Source organism: Cynocephalus volans, chromosome 4 (assembly GCF_027409185.1).
Source record: "Cynocephalus volans isolate mCynVol1 chromosome 4, mCynVol1.pri, whole genome shotgun sequence".
Lineage (NCBI taxonomy): Eukaryota > Metazoa > Chordata > Mammalia > Dermoptera > Cynocephalidae > Cynocephalus > Cynocephalus volans.
In genome coordinates this window covers 163249025-163270832 of record NC_084463.1, presented here as the reverse complement: position 1 = coordinate 163270832, position 21808 = coordinate 163249025, and the positions used below count along the sequence as shown (strand labels likewise).

The following is a 21808-nucleotide window of genomic DNA, read 5'->3' as shown; positions in this document are numbered from 1 at the left end:
ATATTTGAATGGACCAGAGTAGAAGGGGCTAGATCCACCTCCACAGAAAGTCACCTTTGTGATAGAGAATATCCTCTGGCTATGTGCTTCTTCCTTTACACTGCTCACCCATGGTCCTCACTGTCCAATCTAACCTGCAACCTACAGGCATACAAGGAGGTCTTCCAGGCCCCATGACACACCCAGTATCACCCTTAAACCAACTCCTTTGTAGATATTAGGTTGAACCACATGGAATGTCATATCTGTAGGCTGACTACTGGCAATTTCCTATGGCTTGGCCTGATCATTAAGGTGGCTGCCTTATAGATCTCTGTAGAGAGACACACCTACTGGTCCTGAAAGGTGTCCCCACAGCACAGAGCTCAATCTATACACTCCAAATCAAGCTTCAATCCTATTGCCAAGTCAACCTGCAGCACCTAGGACAAAGGCCAAACCTGTCAGAGTTTAAAAGCCAGGGCCAGGAAGTACAATGACCAAGTAACTGCGGGGGCTCAATGGTGAGCAAGATCCTGCTGTGCTGCCTGCAAGGCTTTAGCCAGACTGGAAAAAACGAATGCAGATGTGGCCACATCATTTGGGCTAAAGATGAATATAAAAGAAAAAGTGTGGACGGAGGAGGTTTGTAACAAAAGCAGGCAGGCTCAGCAAGAAATCCCAGCTCTGGAAAAGAGACAGTGCTAGAACCAGGGCCTGCTGTTTTACATTTCTGTAAATTTTCTGGGTATCAGCAAAATATAATACTGTTTAGAAAATTGTCAACTTCAAGAACTACAGATTATCGCTGTTCTACCTGTCTTTTCTGATCATCATCACATCTAGTACAAGTATACTCTGTGCCCAAACACAGTTCAGTTTTTTATCAAGTTTACAGTCACACAAGAGAACTTACATCTTCTTCTTGCGATGGATGAACTATTTCCACAAGCCTCTGGATAATTTTCTCCTCATTTAACCACTGTAAAACACATTGTAGAGTAATCATAGCAATGAGTGGCTCCTGTTCAAGCCCCAATGAAGATTAACATACTTGGAAATATCCATCACATTTTAAGTAGAATGTTAGAGGTTTCTCTGGACTTTGAACACTACAGAAAATTAAAAGTCCCCCAAGGAAAACGCCAGTGAATATATTATTTTAACAGAGGCCAAAAGTACCAACAACTCCCCAAATTGCAATACCCACATATTAAAATTCTATACATCAGCTCTTTAGCCATGGGGTAACTCCCAGACACTCAGCACTAAAAGGGCCTGTACTTTGATTCTTAAGACATGGGGAGCAGGGGCAGGGGAAATTAAGAAGGATGGAATCTATACATTCTCTGTAAGAGAACATTTACTCTGAGCTTCAGAAAGATTAAAAGCAATATTTATTATCAAGCTTCTGGGTTAACAAAAAACAGAATGAACAAAAAGGGACTTTCAGATTCCAAAACTAAACTCACTGAAGGAAATGTGGGGGCTGAGGGGGAGCCACCACTGAAGCAGTTTATCTGCCTTGTCATATACTGGCAAAGAGCTATTATCACGACTACAGCAATCTCTTTTTAATCTATTTATGAAATGCTGCAGTGAATAAAAATATGAATGGGTTCAAAATAAGGAAAAATCAGCTGGTTTAATGTTAGTTCCACAAGGAACTGAAACACCATAATCAACAAGGCAGCTCACTACCTAGAAAGGACAGCCCCCCCAACCAAAAAAAAAAAAAAAAAAATCCCAAAGGTTAAAGGAGATAGAGACATGGGGGGCAGGGAAGGGGGCAAGAAATTAAACACAATTTGCTAAAGATTCAAAGGAAAACCCTGATGCTGGCTCCTTGTGGGGAACATAGCAATGAAAGGAAAATGCAGACAAAAGCTATCAGGTGGGCACCACAGAGGTAAAGGCCCAACTTTATACTTCAAGATCTGTTCTAAAATGTGCACACAAATCACCTGGGAATCTTGTTAAAATGCAGATTTGATTCAGTAGGCCAGGGGTAAGACCTGAGATTATAGATGTCTAACAAGCCCACAAGTGATGTCTGGGACCACACTTACAATAGCAATGTCCTAAAATAGAGGACAATAGACACCTGTATGTGGGGAGGGGGCATTCCTGACCACCACAGGAGAAACCAGGAAACTTTCTGGGCAATGAACTAATCAGCCAGTCCCAGAATGCTACTGTCTCTACAAGCACCGACGTTCCAAGCCCACTTTTGAACTAATCCCCCCACTATGGATCCACTAAATCAAAATAAGACATTTAGGAGTTTCTAATTAACCTTCCCCCAACCTATACCTTTACATCACTAACCTATTAGTAACTTTCTATCACTATCAACCTATCACTAACTCTCTTCAAAAGTGCCTCTACTCCTTTGGAAACGGACCCTAAAATTCAACCCAGATGTGACCAAAGGAATAAATCCATTCCAGCAAACCATTCTGTATAAATTTCCCCCTACAATAATCCAAATATAAAGTAGCCCTTCCTCCTTCCCCTTGTCCTCCATCGTCTTCCCCAAAATCCTTGACCTCTTTTGAGAAAAAACTCACATGCACAACACTTAAAAGGAACCAGGCATCCCAATTTAAGGCCCTTGCTCACACGCAAGTCCCAGAACATCCACTAGGTGCACTCAGCTGGTTTACTCACAATGACCATGGTGCCTGGGTCACACCTAGAAAGATCCAGCCCTGACCCCATCACACAAATGCACAACCTGTCCCACCTGTCCCATCTGTCCACCTTAGCAAAACATGCCCTGACCTGGGCACCACCCGACAGACTTCCTCTCACCGGCCCTCCTGTCTCTACTTCTGGTTCTTTCGGTCTTTGATTAAATGAGTAAGTTCTAAGGTTCCAGGGTGAGTATTAAAGATGGAATGGATTGGGGAATGGTTCTGGAAGGCAGAGAAGAGAAAGAGAGAGAGGAAGAGAAAGAAGACAAGAAGAGAAGGCACAGGTTACTCACACCCTCCCCTCTTCTCACCCAAACTCCACCTAAGAAATCTATTCAAGAGGCACACACCCTAAAATCACCATCTGTCTAAATTTTTTTAAAGTCCTTTTTGAAGTAAACTCCATTCTCCTTCTTATCCCATAAGAAGGTACCCACGAGAATTTGTGAAGCTTGAATCCCTGGAAAGACCAAAATCTCTCTGTTTCAACTTTCAGAGATAGCCCTGCAGAGTATGGCCATGCTCTCAGGAAAGAAGCCTCACAGCTTACTCAGATGAGAGTTAGAGCTTCCAACCTTCTCATTTCTGCTCTTACCACAAGACCTAGATTTAAGACAAATCCTCAACCCACTCTACCTTGCCATTCTCACCAAAAAAAAAAAAAAACCCCAAAAAACAGCCAAGGGGAAAGAACCTACTCACAATGAAATACTCCATATACCTAGGCATATGCAAATCTGGAATCCTAGTCTTGCAAAATTTGAGCCTCTCCCAGTGTTGGAACAACCTTCGCCCTCCCACCTCCTGGGTCCTCCACACAACCCTCCGCTACCAGCCCTAATCCCACGGAATCCTTCCCAGCACACGGCAGCCTGGTCTGCTCACACGGCAGCCTGGTCTGCTCACACGCCAGAACCCCAACCCCAGTTAACGACAGGTCAGAGTTCTACTCACATTCAGCACATCTTGCCTGGGCTGTGGAGGCTCAATACATGTCAGGAGCCTCAGCAACAAATCCATGATAGCAGAAGTTCCTATATGCTTTATAATAAGGTCTACAAAATCACGTTTCTTCTTTAAGAAATCCACAATCTAGAGGAGAACAAATCAAAAACTGAAAGACATGTAACTAGCAACTTTAGAATGTTTTAAATCCTGATCCAGCCCCCCTCCAAAATCCCCCCACTACTTTAGGCTGAGGAATGGCAAATGCTGAATTAGCAATAAAATGTCAAATTGGAAAGCCTGACTAATAGTTACATTATTCAAAACCCCTTAGAAAAAAATCTCCCAAATTAGCACACATCCCCTAATACAACAACATGATAAAATCTTATTTCTATTTACTTTCATTATTAATTCTCAAAGAACAGGGAGAAAAATTTTAATATGCCTATAAAGAGCAAGAGAATATACCATTTTACAGTTATGGACATAAAGCAAAATCTTTTGCACAAAAATGCAGAATATTCAAAATCCTAATTACACTCTAGCAAGTAAGAGGGGGAAAAAATTCAAAACATAAAGATTTCTACCTCAAAGTAGGTAACCCGCCCACTATGTAAACATTACCTTTAGATTTTATTTCAGCAATTCACCTGATGAGATGAACACAAGAAGGGTAGCTGGTAGAATAAGAGACTAATAGCTACACTGAGAAAATATAAAAATAGTAATAGATATCAGGACTATGTCACTGGGTCTTTGTGGAAGAAGAGGGAGGCTACTGTGTCCTCTACAGCTTTGTGTGCCTTCTGATTTCTGTGTACACTTATCACCTGTTTGAAAACCCACCCCGAGTCCCAGGATCAGCACGGCCAGTGTGGCAGCTGATGTAACAGAATCTCACTGAAGTTTCTCAAAAGCCCCTGGAGGTGGGGATTAAATAACTCAATGTTGTAGATGAAACCAAGGCTCAGACAGGTTAAGTAACTTCTAGAGATAAAATGTGGCTTTCTTGGTATCTAAACTTAGATTTGTATGCTGTAAAAGCCACAATCCTGCCCACATGAAGAAGTCTAACAGCCAGCGATGACAACTAAAATTACTTCACACAATTAGGTGTAAATACAGGATTAACCATCTCACACACTGCTTCTCTAGACAATGTGGTAAAACACTGTGAAATAAACCTTTAAGAAATGACACCTAATGAATCCAATCACAATTGAGTCCCACAGTAGTTTATAAAAGAACAGTAGAGAGAGGAGAAAAAAGTCACATGTGATCAAAATACTCCATGACTCAGTGGCAGAAATACTGGATCTGAAGCCCAAAGGCACAAACCCCAGACAGTGCTGGACAGTACAGCAAGGACAAGGACCTGTACCACAGATGACACTGCTGACATGCACCATCTTGCAAAACTGAAGATGCCGTACAGCTAAACTTCCTGCTCTGTGAGCTCATAAATGTCTTCACTGGTTAAGCCAGTTGTGTCTGAACTTTTGTCATTACTTGTGGTTGCATATATCCTAACTAATATTATCATGTATCCTAATATCATATCAGGAAACCTTTATTTACACTCATAATTCTCAAAGAATGGAGAGGTTTTACCTCTCCTTATAGCTAAAAGAGCAAGGGCTGCTGAATCCTCTTGTTATCACTCAAGGCTTCCTGGACAGAGAAATGCAATGAGTAACAGGCTGACAGGGCACTTTCTGTGTGCTCCACTGGCACGTACCATCATCCCTTTATCACGTCTGACTTTAGGTCCAATACCAATACTCAGAGCTCCAGAAAGTTTTACATGTATTCTTGCTCTGTATCATATGTATACTGAAAATCATGGCTCACAAATTTGGGTTCCAATAGCACAGAAGTGAGGAGAAAAAGAATAATGAAGCATGATGTCTTGACAACAGCTACAACCATCTCTGAGAACTGACATTAGGGTGATGGGATGGCTTGCATTATCCTAAAACAGCCAGCAGTACTTTTATTTCTAATCAGAAGGCAGAAAAGGGAGACAATCTGTATTACAGTAATCATGACTTGCAGGTTATTACCTAAGAGAAAAAAATCTTATTCCCAATATACTTAAGAAGGTTATCCTACATAATTAAGAGTATAAAAGAACGATACTGTCTTTCTAAAATAAAACATGTGTCCACTTCACCTTGGCATAGGACAGAATATACTGGGCCCAAAATAGTTCCTGTCCTTCCGTGTGTGCTGATAGCAAGGACGGGTCACAGGAGCCTGTTTTCTACCATGAGGGATGCCAGGCCCAACTCATTTGACGACTTTCACCCCATATCATCACAGCCTTGCTTGCTGCAATTCTAGCAAGTCTGTTATAGTCTGTACTTGAGCAACTGAGGCTCTAGTTATTTCTCAGGTGCAATTTTCATAAATGGACTATTCTCTGGTAAGCAGATCCTTTTCAACACCAATATCTACTAAATTGGGGTTCTCAAATTTTAGCATGCATCACTGTCAGTTGGAAGGCTTGCTAAAAACCCAGATTGCTGGGCCCCATGCTGAGTTTCTGATTCAATAGGTCTGGGGGTAGGACTTAAGAACTTGCACATCTAACAAATTCTCAGATGATACTAATGCTGCTGGTCCAGAAACCATATTTGGGAGAACCACCACACACACAAGAGATACACGGAAAATTAATTTCCCAAGTGCACATGAATTAAGAACAAAAACAAAGCCAAAAAAAAGAAGAAGAAAAATAAAGAGGAGGAGGAGGAAGCTGCTGTAACAGGAAGGTGCGAATTTTTGTCATGCACTACTGGGAAGGAACAGCAGAACTACATATATATATATGACAGTCTATACTCAGACAGCTCAACCTAAACATTTAAGTTTTTGAGTAGAACAAAACAGAATCACCATTTGTACAAAGCAATCATCAATTATGTTTGTGGGAAAGCTTTTTGATTTAAGCTTCGTTTGTGATCATATTTTTGGCAACTGTTTTTGGCAGCCAAAGAGTCACTAAGACTCCGTTCACATACTCAACCACTTAGTTATGTGTCCTAGTACTAACTTCACAAATGTGTGCCCAATATTCTCATGCTTCTAACTACTTGCCAAAAGAGGACACCAAAGTACGGTAACAAATTGAGATTTGAGGCACTTAGAAAAGAATATGCCATGTTAGAAATACTCATTAATGTATACATCAGTGTAAGTCAGTGAGTGCTTAAAATGTTTAAGGTTTAAAATACATTCTCTTACAGAACCTGGATTTAAGGCAAACTCGGAACACTAAAGCAACAGCATTACTGGGGGATCATCTCAGTGGGATAATCGGCCTTAATACTTACCTTTTGGAAAACAACATTTACCTGTTCTGGTTTTCTGCTGATAAGAATACTTAGCACCTTGCTGAAGAAACTGGCAAGTAGTGGGTTCAAGGGGGAATCGTTTAGGAGGAAGCTATATAATTTCATTAGCAAGGATTCATCTTCTCCCAGTCTATCGTTCATCTGGGAGACATCGGATGTGAGCAACTCACAAGATATATTTGGATACCTAGAAGAACAGGATACTTATATCATCATCTATATTAACAGTTTAATTACATAAAGTAAAACAAATAAGTCTTCCTAAAATTTTTTGAAAACAACAAAATCATCTATTGGGAATTATAAAATCATTTTAATCCATTCTGTCCAAACTCTAGATTAAAATGAATTTCCTACTTTGTCTAAAAAATTGTTTTTAAACCAAGCTTTAATAAGAATACATTTTCCCCTACGAAACTAGAGCACACCTAGGACTCAGGAGCCAAGGAAAGAGAGAGGCTGGAGGTAAACTCCACCTGGCCAGCCATCAGCAGCCTACTCTGGCATGGGAATCAGCACACCTTGCAACACAACTGTTGGGGGGATGCTGGTTTCCAGGAAACTGCCCTGCACACAGGATCCTTTATTTACTCAAGGCACATTTTATGTACCTGGACAGGCTGCCTCTAGTTTTAGATAGGCTGCAAATGGTGCCACGCAGTTGTTTGTGGGGACTTATCAAGTGTTCCATCTATATTTACCTTAAGAGAATAAATACCTTAATATACCGAAAATAAATATCTTAATATACTGAAGAGAAGAACACATCAGCCTGCGTTACCCAGGTGGGAAGCTGTATACAAAAAACCCTGCCCTCCACATCAGCATTCCAGTGTCTCCTGGGGATCACTATAGACATGAACTCAGCCTACTGTCAGTCTTTGCTATGATACCACTCCTGTAAGATACAGGCCCACTGAGAGCAACATGACATCTGTTCTGAATGTATCCGCTGGCTCTTCTACAGACCCCACAGCTTCAGAAATACCTGCACCCCCTACAGCATGCTTGCCTCTAACAACCACACCACTCACTCTCTGAAAAATAGGCAGTAAATCCATTTTCTCCACTTATTTCTTTTACCATGAACTATTTCTGGTCTGTTTTCAATAGTAACAATGGAGATTCCCAGGCCCACCCAGATGACACTCTGACCCACAGTTCACTACTTCTCTGCTCTTATATTCCTCCCAGTCAGCCCCAACTAGCCATCAAGAGTGGTAAGCTCAAATGCTGCCAGGACAGGGAGGTGACAAAATAGCCAAAAGCAGCTGTAAGACAAAAGACAGAGGTCAGGACTGTGGGCTAGAATGTGTGTGACACACCTGGAGGCCTCCATGGCAAGCAGCAGCCGCCTGTCTCGAGACCCCTGGCTTAACGAGGCAACTGGCAACACACCAGAAGCCATAGTACCCAAGAGGGTCTGGTGTCAGGTCAGAAGACTGAACACTGTGAAAATGTCACATAACGAACCTTTGTGGGAAGAAGACTGAAGAGAAAAAGAGACATCTGGCAGATGTGTGGGTATGAGGATCACAATCTCAAATAGCTGTCTTCTGGAGGTATATGGCTCAATTAAAGCTTCCCTCACTTTATGTGAGACATGGGCTCAAAGATGCCCTAATATAAACTCCTATAAAGTCACCATCATCCCAGGGGCAGGATTATGTAGTGGTTACAGGTACAGCCACTGGAGTCACACTACCTAGGTTCAAAACCTGCCTCTACCACTTACAAGCTGTATAATCCAGGGCAAATGACTTAACTCCTCAGTTTCCAAGTCTGTAATATTAAGACAATAGTCCTTATCTTGTGGAAGAGCGTAATGCATACAAAATGCTAGGGAAAGGGCCTGGCAAATAAGTGTTTAACGAATGATAGCTGTTTTTATTCCTCTTTATTTTCTGCTATAAAACTACAGAAATACTGCTATTGGGGCTTGGACGGGCAAACTGTCTCAACTGTCACAATTTGAAAACTGCTAGCAAATAAAGGATTAGTAAAAGCTAGCAGACTCAACCCCAACTGCAATTCATATGCATGGGCATATTCTCCAAATTCTGAAGCACAAGGTCCAGAGCAGGGCATGGGCACCTTTTTAAAGTGATTAGGAGATATGATCTAACTCAAGAAGCACACATAATGAGGCCCAGGCATTGTACAAAAGGTTCAGAGGTCTGGTTCCAGACACTCCTTACCACTCAGCAAGCTCCTACAGCACCCAAAGGTGCCCTCCACTCCAACCCTTGGCAAGGCCCTCCACCCCACTGCACGCTCTGACCTCTTATACCGAGAACACAGAAGAAATGAGAAGAGACCCCAGCCCTACTGTACCCCCGACCTCCATCTGGGCTCTTCCTCCCTCTACATGGGAGCTGTACTTGCTCCTGAGACCACCCTCCACGTTCCTCTCAATCTCACTCCCTCCCATGTCCTCCAGCACAGAACATCACTAGTCGGCCTGCTCCCCATGCTGGCGTCATTTCCTGCATACTGCATTATTCCCACCAGCATCAAAACAGTCCATCATTTCTTCCACTAAGAAAACAAAACAAAACCAATGATCTCCACGCTGCAAACTCAGTGGTTTCTTGTGAGCAGGAGCCCGACCCACTATCCCTCTCTGCTCGCTGAAGCCTGCCTCCCCTTGGCTTTCAGGACAGCAGCCTCTCCTGGTTCTTCTCTTACATCCAGCCACTCTGTGGAACCCTCGTCCAGCCGATGGTCTCCAAGTCTAATCTCAGAATCTTTCTTCCACCTTTCTCCACCAGCTCCACAGGTGACCTCAGCCAGTCTCATGGCTTTACCTATCCTCCCACCCACCTGCCGCTACTCCATTGCAGTTATCCATGGTGTCACCTGCTTACATTTAGCTACCAACACCCATATCCTTATTTTCAATTAACAAATGGTCAGAATTTATTATATCAGCAATGTAGCAACATTCTTCACAGCCCAGGCTCTGACTTAGATCTGCTTTGTAATCTTGGGTAGTCACATAATCTCTATCTTTCTATTTGTGAAGTAGAGAAAATACTTACTTGAATCGTCTTGCTATTTTAAGAAACTTGTCATCACTGTTTATAAAGCATGTTGCTCTTCCACAGAACCTTCTGACTGAAATTCAGAACACTCATTTTTAAAACTCCTGTAATTCACTGGACTTAGTTTTCAAAGGATTACATGCTTCACTGAGTCTGTCATTCTTTACCATCTTAACCTTCTGTAAATGATAACAGCAGCACTAGGAAATTCTTGGACAATAAGAACTATAATATCCTACCCCAACTTCGCTTTAGTCCCACCCTAAAGAGAAGATTGAATTTTCTTACTTGTATTTGATCTTTTCATCCATGTCTTGAGGTGGTTCTTCTATAATGAATGAGACTAAATCTTCGAGACATTCTGCTTTTAACAGAAACTCTATAAGTTTGCGGTTCTGAGCTTTACATTCCTGTAAAACATCTTCCTCATCCATTAACTCCTTCAGTGTTACATCTTCTCTTTCTAGAAGTGTGTCTATGTGGGATGATGAGTGAAGATCAAATTTCCAAAACATGCTGGTCTAAACAAAATGCAGAGAGTATTTCATAAAATTTCAATTTCACATATTAATTTTCCATAATTCAAATTTCAGTTCAGTTTCACAGTCTAAAATGCCAACTTGGCTCACAAAAGTAAAATAAGCTTCATACTAAACCTACAAAATACTTTTTTAATGAATAACATTGACAAGATTTTTTTCTTAGAAAAGAAAATTATTATTATTAATTAAATAAAATCGACTTGGAAATGCTCAAAGCTAAAACTTGGGCTGATTTTAACCTGCAAAAGTAATCTGTCCATACTTTGTTAAGAATTTAATGCTGGGAAAGGGAGAAAGTAGCCCTTTCTTAAGGGTGAAGAACACATTCTTACACTGAACTAATATCTTCAGCAACAAATGACAAGTAATGAGACCTACATATCTAGAACTCTTCAGAATTCTAAAGAATTAAATAACCACTTGAAACGAGCACTTTTAGCCACTGATAACACTTTCATAGCTGAAAGGCTGAAGTCATAAAACAGTAAAAACCTGTGCCATTCTTAATAAAGAAACTAAAAAACTGGAATCTAATTCTTGAGAATTTGGAGAAACTGATTTTCTGCAGTTACTAGGAAAAATATTTGACAATCAAACTTACAACAATCACTCCATTATGCCACACATACTCCTATACTCTTTCCTCAACCTCATTCCCATTCCCACATAACAATGAAGACACAAAGTTTGTTTCCTTCAAATTACAAAGCTAAAGAAGGTACTCATTTGTTACAAATGGAAACATGAAATAGAGGGTTCACTATATAATCAAAAGACTGCCAGGATGAGACAATCTCATAGGCTACTTTTGACCAACAGACGACAAGATAACAGCATCAAACAAAAGTCCTGAGTAGGGACAGGGACATTCAAAAGCCATTCCTATATGTCAAAGATGCTCACCAATTCCTGAACCAGAGTTTGGTTAAGACATACTCCATGTGACCTCAAAATCAAAACCTATATATCAGTTGGAGCTTCACCACTCACCCTGTTACCACCGTCACCAAAAAAGCATGTTAATATCCACGTTATTTAAAACTAGCTGGGTAAAAGGAAGGAAGCTGCAAAAGGTCATAACCTATGTGTATAGTACACATATTTTTAGAAGTATATATTTTGTTAAATTCACCCATATTAGATTAGGTAGAAATATGAGAGTACTTCAAAGAGTTCATGGAAAAATAGAATTTAAAAATAATATGAATCTTTTCATGAATTTTTTGATGTACCATTATATACCCTGATTTGATGCTCTTCATGAATATCTGCCTCAAAAAAATAATTAAAAAAAAAAAAATTGAGATCATGGAGGGCAAAATTTATTTATACTGCTAGCCATACCGATCAAATCCAGGAATAAAAGGAGAAAACCAAATTGCGCTACTGCCGGCTGCCGGTTACTCAAGGATCTATAAAGGCATATATCCACTTCACATGATATGTTGTGAAAACTGGACTTTACTATTAAGTATATGATCACAGCATTTAAAATATAAACAGAATTTTAAGGAAGCTTAAAAAAGCTTTTAGGTAACAAGTTTTAGATTACTATTATAAAATACGAAGGGTGTTATAAATACAGACCTTGTTTATAAAAAACCTTTAAATGCTTTAAAGGAAACACAGCAATATGCTGACATCAATTAGCAGCAAAAGGACCAAGACACAGTTAGGGCTGAACAGCCACTGTAATGGTTTAACTAACCCAGACTCACAACACTTTACTCAAGTGGAAGTGATGTGTGGAAGTGACATTCAACATGACTCTGTGGGATTATACAACACAGTGGGCCATGGTATGAGACACAGCTGTCTCTTTTCTCTCAATGATTAGGTTGATAATTACGCATAGAGTACATCGCAGAACATGCTAGAGAAGCACAACTCCCAGCACAGAGAGCAACCACCACACTCTTAGGCTAACATGTGACTTCTCTTCTCAAAATGAGGAGCTGGTAGGGGTGCCCTGTAGAGGCCACTCCTTTGTAACATGTAATGCATTTGCTAGTGAAGGAAACATGAGCAACCTACCTCTAATACAATTATTAGAGAAATAAGGGCAAAGATGATATATGAGTAATAGGGAAAGAACTTTGGGGAAAAGGTCAATGGCCTTTATAGACATAAATGTTTTTTTGGTTTTCAGATTTGAGAGAAATAGCAAACAAAAATTTTTTATTATGCCATTTTATCCTAATAAAATTGACAAGTGTAAAAAAATACAAAGTAATACCAAAAGATAACTCCAATGGAGGATAAGAAAAAACTTGGTTTCCATTCCCACAAAGAGGAAGGAGAGAAGTTGTGCCTTGTTTAGGGGCACAAAGTAACACTTATAGCCATCTACGATGCTTCTGTTGGAGTAACACGGTTCACTTATCTGAGAATTTTCTAAAATCACAAATTCTTTAAAAAGGTGTATTTTTACCACTCTTTCCCACATTTCATATTAAAGCTTATAGTGACTAAAATAGCCATGTTCAGAATAGTACCCCTATGACAGGAGCACAGGAGTCACAGGCTTGTTTAGACTCCAAGCACATACTGACTTGCACTGTTCCTTTAAGGGTATAAACAGCCATGAGGCTCTAGTTTAGCTGAAGTAGCACAATCACCTTAAAGAATCCCCCAAAACTAATCATTCACATCAAGCCACCTTGTCTTCAAAGCTGATCACAGAAATTTTGATCCTAGGATGTCTACAGATTGACAAAACAGTTCATTTTACTTATTTTTTTTACTCATTTTGGCAGCTGGCCAGTACACGGGTCAAACCCTGGACCCTGGTGTTATGAGCACCACACTCTAACCAACTGAGCTAACCAGCCAACCCTCATTTTATTTATTTTAAATACTTCAATAAAGCAAAGAACTGAAAAGCTATCATGCATATATTCAAACACCTCTCCTCCCCCCTACCCGTACCCCATGTTATCAGGTCAGTATGTACAGTCAGCCCTCTGAATCAATGGGTTCTGCATCTGTGGATTCAACCAAACCACAGATTGAAACTATTCTGGGAGAAAAAAACTGCATCTGTACTAAACAGGTACAGACTTTTTTCTGGTCATTACTCCCTAAACAATACAGTGTAATAACTATTTACATAACATTTACATTGTATTAGGTATTATAAGTAACCTAGATGTGATTTAAGTATAAGGGAGGGTGTGTACAGATTATATGCAAATACCACACCATTTTATATCAGAGACTTGAGCATCCACAGATTTTGGTATGCAGGAGGTCCTGGAACCAATCCTCGCTGCACTACCTCACAGCGCCCCAGCCCCCAACACTGCAGTCAAATTTCTGATAACCCAATATTCTCTCCACTTGAAGTCAGAAAACTGGGCATAGTTCAAAATTTAGCCTGAGGTCTTTTTCTAAAAATGAGGTCTCATTTAAAGTCACAAGTCCTTATGTTTTGTAATCTCATACATAAAAGGCAAAGTATAATTTTTTTAAAAACCTAAGAAATAAATCACAAAAAAGCAAATCTGCTATCACTTACTATTAGCTAATTATAAACAGGACACACATTCATCAATAAAGTGGAAACTATAAATATCTACAAACTAGATAAAGTCATAGTTCTGAATTATAAATCAAGTTATGATTTATCTACTTCAAGTAAAAAAATGACTTCCAAAAATCTTAACTTTATTAAAGAAACTCATTAAATACTGGACTTATGAAAAAGACTGGTAATTAGTCATGATGAAATAAGAACAGCAGTTGACAAACAGGCCGAATCCAGCCTACAGCCTGCCAGCTAAGAATGGTTTTGACATTTTTAAAGGGTTGTTTTAGGAAAAAAATGAGAAAACTATGTGACAGAGACCATTTGCAGCCCACAGAGCCTAAAATGTTTACTATCTGGTCCTTTACAGAAAAGTGTAGTGTCCCTTGCTCCAGAAGAAATAACATTCCCACTAACACTCGCACTGCTTTCTGCTGTCTCCTGGCCACCCCTGGCCTGGGTGCAGCTGGCCATCTCCATTCTCCTCTTCCTCAGGCACACACACAGACCAACCACGTTTCCCAACTTCTTGGGCAGGTAGGTGTGGCCACATGAAAAGTTTTCTTCAATGTGCCACGAACCAGAAAACCTCCATGATCTTTTCCCTACATCTGGCTAGATGCTAATGACCAAAAGGGCCGAAAGGGATGACAGAACTGAAAAATGGAAGGTGCCTTGGTCCCCAAATAGCCACATGGAAGAAAGCTCCCTGCTGATCTGAGCACCTGCCTGGACTGTTACAATGAGCCAGAAACAAGTTTCACAGTGGTGGAGTCATTGTACATGTGGCTCCCGTGTTCCAGCAGTGTGGACTACCTCATGAACCAGGTCCTCTAATCCTCCGGCCCCTGACTTTATGTTTTACTATACTTACTTGAAACACGAGATATTTTAAACAAGAGAGAAGAAATTCTTTAGCAACTATCTGTGAAAATGACTAATTCCTTTTGTTCTCTACTATTCTGAGTTAGAATAGCATTTTTCAAATCAGAATACACTGAAATATACATTTCACAGTGAATTTTCTTTATATTGGGTATACCGCAAACTGAAAAACAAAATGTAACAATAGTAGACTCCTTAAGCAAATATTACGCATTTTATCATTTAGCCAAACAGCAAGTTGACTTGAAACAAATGGCACTGGTAAATTATTTACCCCTGGCTTGGCCCCCACTTCTGTTTGTACCCTTTGAAACAGAAAGAAGCTAGGTATGAAATAACATTTACAAAGTTCAACTGCTCAGGGCCTTAAGGTAAAATGAAGTCTTTTAAAAAACATAACTACTCTAAGATACTCAGAATAACCGAAATAAGTCAAAACTTCAACAACTAATTTTAAGTAAACATAAATATACTTCAAAATTCATATCCTTGACCGCACCTAAATGGAATTTAGGGATAAGAGGGAATACAATTTCTTACAGTAAATAATTCAATGAGACAAAGAGTTTGGTAAAACCAAACTACTCTTCCATCTTTCTTAAATCTTAAGAGTTGTTTTATAAGTTGGATTAAGTAGTTTGAAAATGGGGTATTCTCCAAAAGGGCTGAAGATTACAGGAGTAGGTCACTGAAGAGTCACCTGTTACTTGAACACCTCTGGTGTTCTCTACCTTTCCAGTAACTTAAGACTAGTGAAAACTGCCATCTTATACCCACAAAATATGACCATAGGATCTGTTTGTTGAGTAAATCTATTCATCTTAAATTAAATCAACCGTTTTCATTAAAGACTCTCTGAAATTATTAAAATAACTTCACAACACCAAAGCCTTCCCTAGAGCAAAATATGGGGGCATGTTGCCTTTATTTCAAAGTATTCAGCAGTGACACTGTCTCTGGGAGAAAAAGTGCTACCCTGTCTCTGACTCAGAACTGGTAGGGTGATGTGGTTAAATCATTTCCAAGAGGTATGACAAGAACATCAGTCCATCTGCAGAATTTGCTCACTGCTAGTAGAATGCTAGTATATTCAACAGGGTCCAAATGTGGTTTATGTAAATCACCCACAACTACTTGTTTTCATCAAATAAACATTTCCCCCAATACCTTTTTAGGACTACAAAGCATCTAAACAGACCCAATTCCAATGCCAGCTCCACTACTGGCTAGTGAGATCTCGGGAAAGCTAATTTCACCTCTCTAAGCCTCAGTATCCTCACCAAATAAACTGGTTATGGAGAATCAATAAGAAAAACCTAGTACAGCAACTGGAACATACAAATACTTGGTAAATAGAAGCTACTGTATAATAAACATGCCCAACAATGAAATCAGTGAGCTTTAAAACAGTCCTTCCTAAACTTTCATGGGCACAGGACTCACCTAGGGTTCTTGTTAAAACGCTGTCTAAAATCTGATTCAGTAAAATAGGGTCAGGCTTGAGATTCTGCATCTCTAACAAGTTCCCAGACGCTACTGATGCTCTAAGTTTAAACCACTGCTGATCGTTTGTAATTCACAAAGGAACAAGCGAGGATCTAAATTTTAGTCTCTGTCTTCACAAACCACAAAAAATATATTCAAAATAATAATAATATAACCATGAGAAACAGAGGAAAAAGCATACTAATGCAAACATATTACTGCATTATTTATTTCAGAAACTCCCTCTGGACAAACTGATATTAGTGGGTTTTCTTTCAACATGACAGAGGCAGAACATAAAATACTATATCACTCTCCAATAGGAGCCCACGAAAAAATGACACCATAAACATGCTGAAAGATAAATCATTAGAACTCTGAAGAGAGAAACTGCTGATGGTCCTACCAACAAATGAGCAGTGAACTGCGGGAATGATAAACAATTTTAATGAATTTCAAATTCAAAATCTCCTATTCATATGAACTTATTCTGCTTAAATTTAGCAACTTTCTATCTGGGTATCCAGGTAGGATAAACTGTACTTTGTAAAGCCCCCAGTCTATACACTATCAACTGTGGAATACCTGTACCAGGATTGGCTGGGCCCAGATCAAAATGTTCAAAGATTCCAAAAAAGATTCCAAAATTATGATGAATTTCAAGACAGTAACAGCAGAGCATTAAAGCAAGCACTTCTGAGCATCGTACCCTATGAGACTGCACAGGTCACATACCCACGAAAACAGCTCTATCTACACAACTCCTTAACTAGCCCCATTGGAATCCTTAAATTCCAAATCCAAAGTGAATATCTGATATCATATGCCAGATTCGCAATAAACATGCATAAGATATTTCTAGTTGAAATAGTTGCAGTTACCTAAATGTATGGAGTACAGACAAACAGGAAAAGCAGCTACTTCTGCCCAAGATTACACATGGGAAAGACTTTAAGACAACAAAATGTGTTATACACTTTTAATACTCTTTCTTTAAAATGTGCTATGAAGGGAATATTTGAAATACAAAATTTACATGATCTTATACAAAGGCATGCAAGCACACACTGCCCACGTTCAAATTTCTGTACACCCTAAGCCTCCTTTCAGCACTCCCTAGAGGACCCTTCTCTCGCCACTATTAGAATTATGCTGGCTCCACCTATCACCCAAGTCAGACCTGTCTCACAGAAAGAAATACCATAGTGAGCCACACATAAGTTTAAATTTTCTAGCGGAGACATCAAAAAAGTAAAAGTGAAAAGAAACTGGAGAAATTAAAATTAACAATATGTTAAATATATCCAAACATCATTATTTCTTTTCATATGAAGTCTTGAAAATTCAGAGTGTACTTTACACTTACAGCACATCTCAGTTTGGACTAGTCATATTTCAAGTGCTCAAGAGTCACAAGTGGCCAGTGGCTGCTTGAACAGAACAGCACGGCTGTAATTACATGATTACTACAATTATGATTCAAAGTCTCTCTTGGTAGTAAAATAGCTCCCCCATTTCTTTCCACAGCCAAAGTCAATCATTAACAACCTTTTTTCACACAAGGGACAACATTGCATGGGTGAGGAGAGGTCATGGGCCATGTTTTCCCTTTCTTTTGAAATATAAAAATACAGGAGAAACCATGTACATTCTTAAAAATACAAGAGCGTGGTCAGACATTCTTCAATTCAAAAAAAGTAGATCACAAGAAAACTAGAACTGTTTTTTAGCCTCTAACATCTATGAATATCTGTAGCAGTAACAAGGACATTTTCAAATTCTTTTGAAATAATGGAGAGGGCTAGATCTTGAATCAGAAGAGAGGCACAGTCATTACTGGTTTAGATTTAACTAGCCAGATTTAAAAATAGGTGCATATCTCTGGGAATACATAAGCTAATTCAAAAATATTGTAAGAGGAAGGAAAAATGCCTAGGTCACTCAAACATGTTGGGAAACAATGATATTTGATTAATTGGGGGGGGGGGGGACGGGAGACGGGACTAGTATCTCTGCCCATTCTGGAGAAAAGTCATTGTGGCCTCCATTAAGACCCCAAACAACTTGCTTATTCCATGAACAGCAGACATGTTTACAGCAAACCTCTGGTGGAGTTCACAAGCAGCTTGGGAACAAATGAAGCTGCTGCAAAGCTGTTCTCATTGGCTCATCTTCTTATGCAGTGTCCAGACACCTGGAGGCTCAGTACCCCTCTAGGCTTGGGTTCACGTATGCGGAGAACGTAGTTAGGCAGTGTCTTACAAGATCCAAACAGAGAATTGTCGGGTTCAAGAAGGCTTTGGTGATTGCTTACTAGCATGCTGAAAGCTGCATGCCACTAAGAATGCGACAGGAAAAAAAGTCTCTATAAATAGGAGAATGCAGAGTCACTCTGATGGGAGGTTACCTTTCAGTGTTATAAGTTAAAGATAAACTCTTCCCTCAACAGCATAGCTCAATGGCCAGGAAAACATAAGATTTTCATAAGAAGAGGCAGAAATGTGAAAAACAAGTAAAAACAGCTGAACTTTGAAAGCATATCTCACTAAGTACTAAGGAAAAAGACCACAAAACAACTTTAAAGTTCATCTAGTAGTTGCTTCTCCATTCTTAGGAAAGGTGTCAATTTCATAAATGTGCCTGTGCTTGTGTCCCCCCTTCCCAAACCTGGACTAATTAAATCAAATATCAGAGTGCCTATTAGAGACAATGTATTTCCTTAGAGAAGAGGGTAATACAAACTCAGAACCGCTTCCATTGAATTTCCTCTTCAACTGCTTCTTCTAAACGTGTCAAAAGAAATCAGCTTTATACCACCCAGGTATTCCAGAATCTTTTCCAGTTTAATTTGTAACTTCTTTGACATTTCAGCTTTTATTTGAAAGTAGTAAAAAATGAATCAAGTCTATTTAATATGTGCTATATTAATCAACAGGTAATTTTCATGCATTAATATGCACTGCACTGAGAAATACAGTCAGAAGTAATACAATAAATGGTTCTTATCGCCTTGAGGCACACAATAAAATTGAGAACAGAGAAAATACAGAGAAAAGAAGGCATAACCTCCAAGCTTGTTCCATAGAAAGGAGCTCAACAGAGGAGAGCCTGGCCAGAAAGCACTTCATCAACTTAAGTAAAGCCTAACTAAGTTGGCCTCAAGAGAGGTAGGATTTAGGAAGTGATGGACAAGCAAAATGTATTCCAGGCCAAGAGACACCTGCCTGAAAGGACAGGAAAGAGGAAGACCCAGGAGCTTCAGGAAATCCATTATAGGGAGAAGGCCTTGATGACAAGAAGAGCCTTTGGAAAGGTAACAGGAATAAGGTGGCAACACAAAGCCAGACCTCAAAAGGCCATGCATGAATGCACGGCACAAGCTTGCTACAGAAGCAAAGACAGAGCTGAAACTGAGAGAAATGTACATTAAAGTACTGTTGGCAGAGAACAGACCAAGTATTTTAATAACATATAGAAACAATTCTGAGTAGATGTAGACAGGGAATCGACACAGAGTAGATGATACCTAAGCTGTGGTAAGTACACTCTCAACAAAGGTTATATGCCCACAAAGACGAAGAGAGGGAAAGAGAACAAACCTGCTCTGGGTACAGCTGAGTGCTTGAATGTGACTGCAGTGTGGGGCAGGGAAGGGAATGGCTGAAGGTAGGACCACTAGGCGGGGCATGACAGGCACCGTCCACCATGCTAAGATATAAACACTGCAGTCAAGCAGGGCAAGGCTGATAAACGGCAAGAGCAGATCTAGACCACAAATACATAACTGTCAACAATGTGAAAGATGGACAGGACAGAGAAGAGCTTAATGAAAGAGTAATCTAACCAGAGAAGATGGTGAGGCCCTGGGCAATGGCTTCTACTCTGAAAACAAAAGTATCCCTTAAGAGATTTCCCACTAAATTATCATTCCTACTCCAAGATCAAACATAATTCCACCTCCCCGAAGTCCAATTTTCACTTTTTCTTCATTCTTCACCTGTAGTCAGGTATCAAATGATACCAATTTATAGCTTGCCTTTGGAATTCTGAGCTGCATGGGAAATACACAACCCTCAGAAAGCAAATGCCTACACATAAGTGGGCTAACACCAAATATACAGCCAAGATGTTAAGAGTAAGGCAAAAGGTATGATCTTATCACTCACTTCACTTTTATATTTAAAAAGTCAACCACCAACCAAGAAAACTCCAGCCCTACTTTTGTCCACTAGTGCAAATTAAAGCATACACAGTGTTGTGTTCCTCTATAAATTGATATTAGGAAAACTTGAATGTACATAAATTCTCTCTCTCTGATGGCTTTCCTTCTGAAGCATCCAAGATTCTCCAAATCTCTGAAACCAGGTTAAGAACCCAAGAGTCAACAAATATGAGTGCAACATCAGAAAAGAAGTGACGTGTAAATGAGGAACAAGAGGAAACACGGTTATGATTAGCATGGCTACTATTCACAACAACAAAAAAGTTTCTAAGTCTCTGAAACTGTAGAAAGTTAGGGTGGTTCTGAGCAAACAAGGAATGGCATAAAAACTGTCCAGCCAGAAAGGCAATTCTACAGTAACTCGGGATGGAGAGAAGACTTGGAAAATCTAACTCATTAAAGTTTTCACTAAGTCAAACCCAAATGTATGCAGTTTGTGAATCACCCAACTTGAAGCAAGTGACAATGGTTATGTTATTATTAATATATGTGTTACAGACAAGATGTCTAAAGAGAACAGCCTTTCCCAATCAAGTAGAAAATCTAGAGTATATTGAGTTGCTTTTGAAAACTAGTCTTCCAATTAACAGTGAACTAACTATCATGTGTATTTTGTAGTCTTTCTAATTCTATAACAGAAGTCAGAACTGGTAAATTGGTCACAAAAATCTTTAAAAAGGCCCTTTCCCCCCAGCTGTAGCTATCACCTTCAATTTTCCTTGCCTAGCAAACTTTGATCAGCTTGTATATAATCATTAAGTATTCAGGATTATCTCAAGAGTCCCTGGACTAGCAGTAATAAACTGTTAACCTTCAGGAAGTGCTTTCTTTTGTGAATGTTTTACAGTATGAAATCTAATGTGTCAGAAAAGTTAAAGCAGACTCATGGACTGTTGAGACTGCTCAGGAATAAAAAAATTCACTGTAGAATATGAGAGCTGAATAGTCCTTATGGTCTTTATAGCTCCTTAAGAAAAACAATCTTCAATCTCTTCTAGCTATTCCAAAATAACATTAACTGTCTTGACATTGCAACTTTCTATTAAAGGTGGAAACATGATTGATTAATAGCAACTACCAATTATCAAGGGCCTACCATACTGCTTCTGGGCTTCATGCTTTTAG

General features: G+C 39.5%; 1 protein-coding gene across 12 annotated transcripts in view; it reads right to left on the bottom strand.

Annotated features, from left to right (window-relative positions):
• The window catches only part of PPP6R3 (protein phosphatase 6 regulatory subunit 3), a 129516-nt gene that overhangs the window by 62658 nt on the left and 45050 nt on the right, over positions 1-21808 (bottom strand). For 11 of the 12 annotated variants that reach the window (XM_063092367.1, XM_063092370.1, XM_063092375.1 and 8 more), the window contains 4 exons: positions 10312-10544; positions 6980-7166; positions 3630-3767; positions 896-961 (listed from right to left, as the gene is read on the bottom strand). In XM_063092367.1, coding sequence (XP_062948437.1) covers positions 896-961; positions 3630-3767; positions 6980-7166; positions 10312-10538 — 618 coding nt within the window. In that variant the 5' untranslated portion in view covers positions 10539-10544. Of the gene's footprint in view, positions 1-895; positions 962-3629; positions 3768-6979; positions 7167-10311; positions 10545-18564; positions 18633-21808 lie in introns of those variants that run through there. The other variant, XM_063092371.1, reaches the window with a different exon arrangement.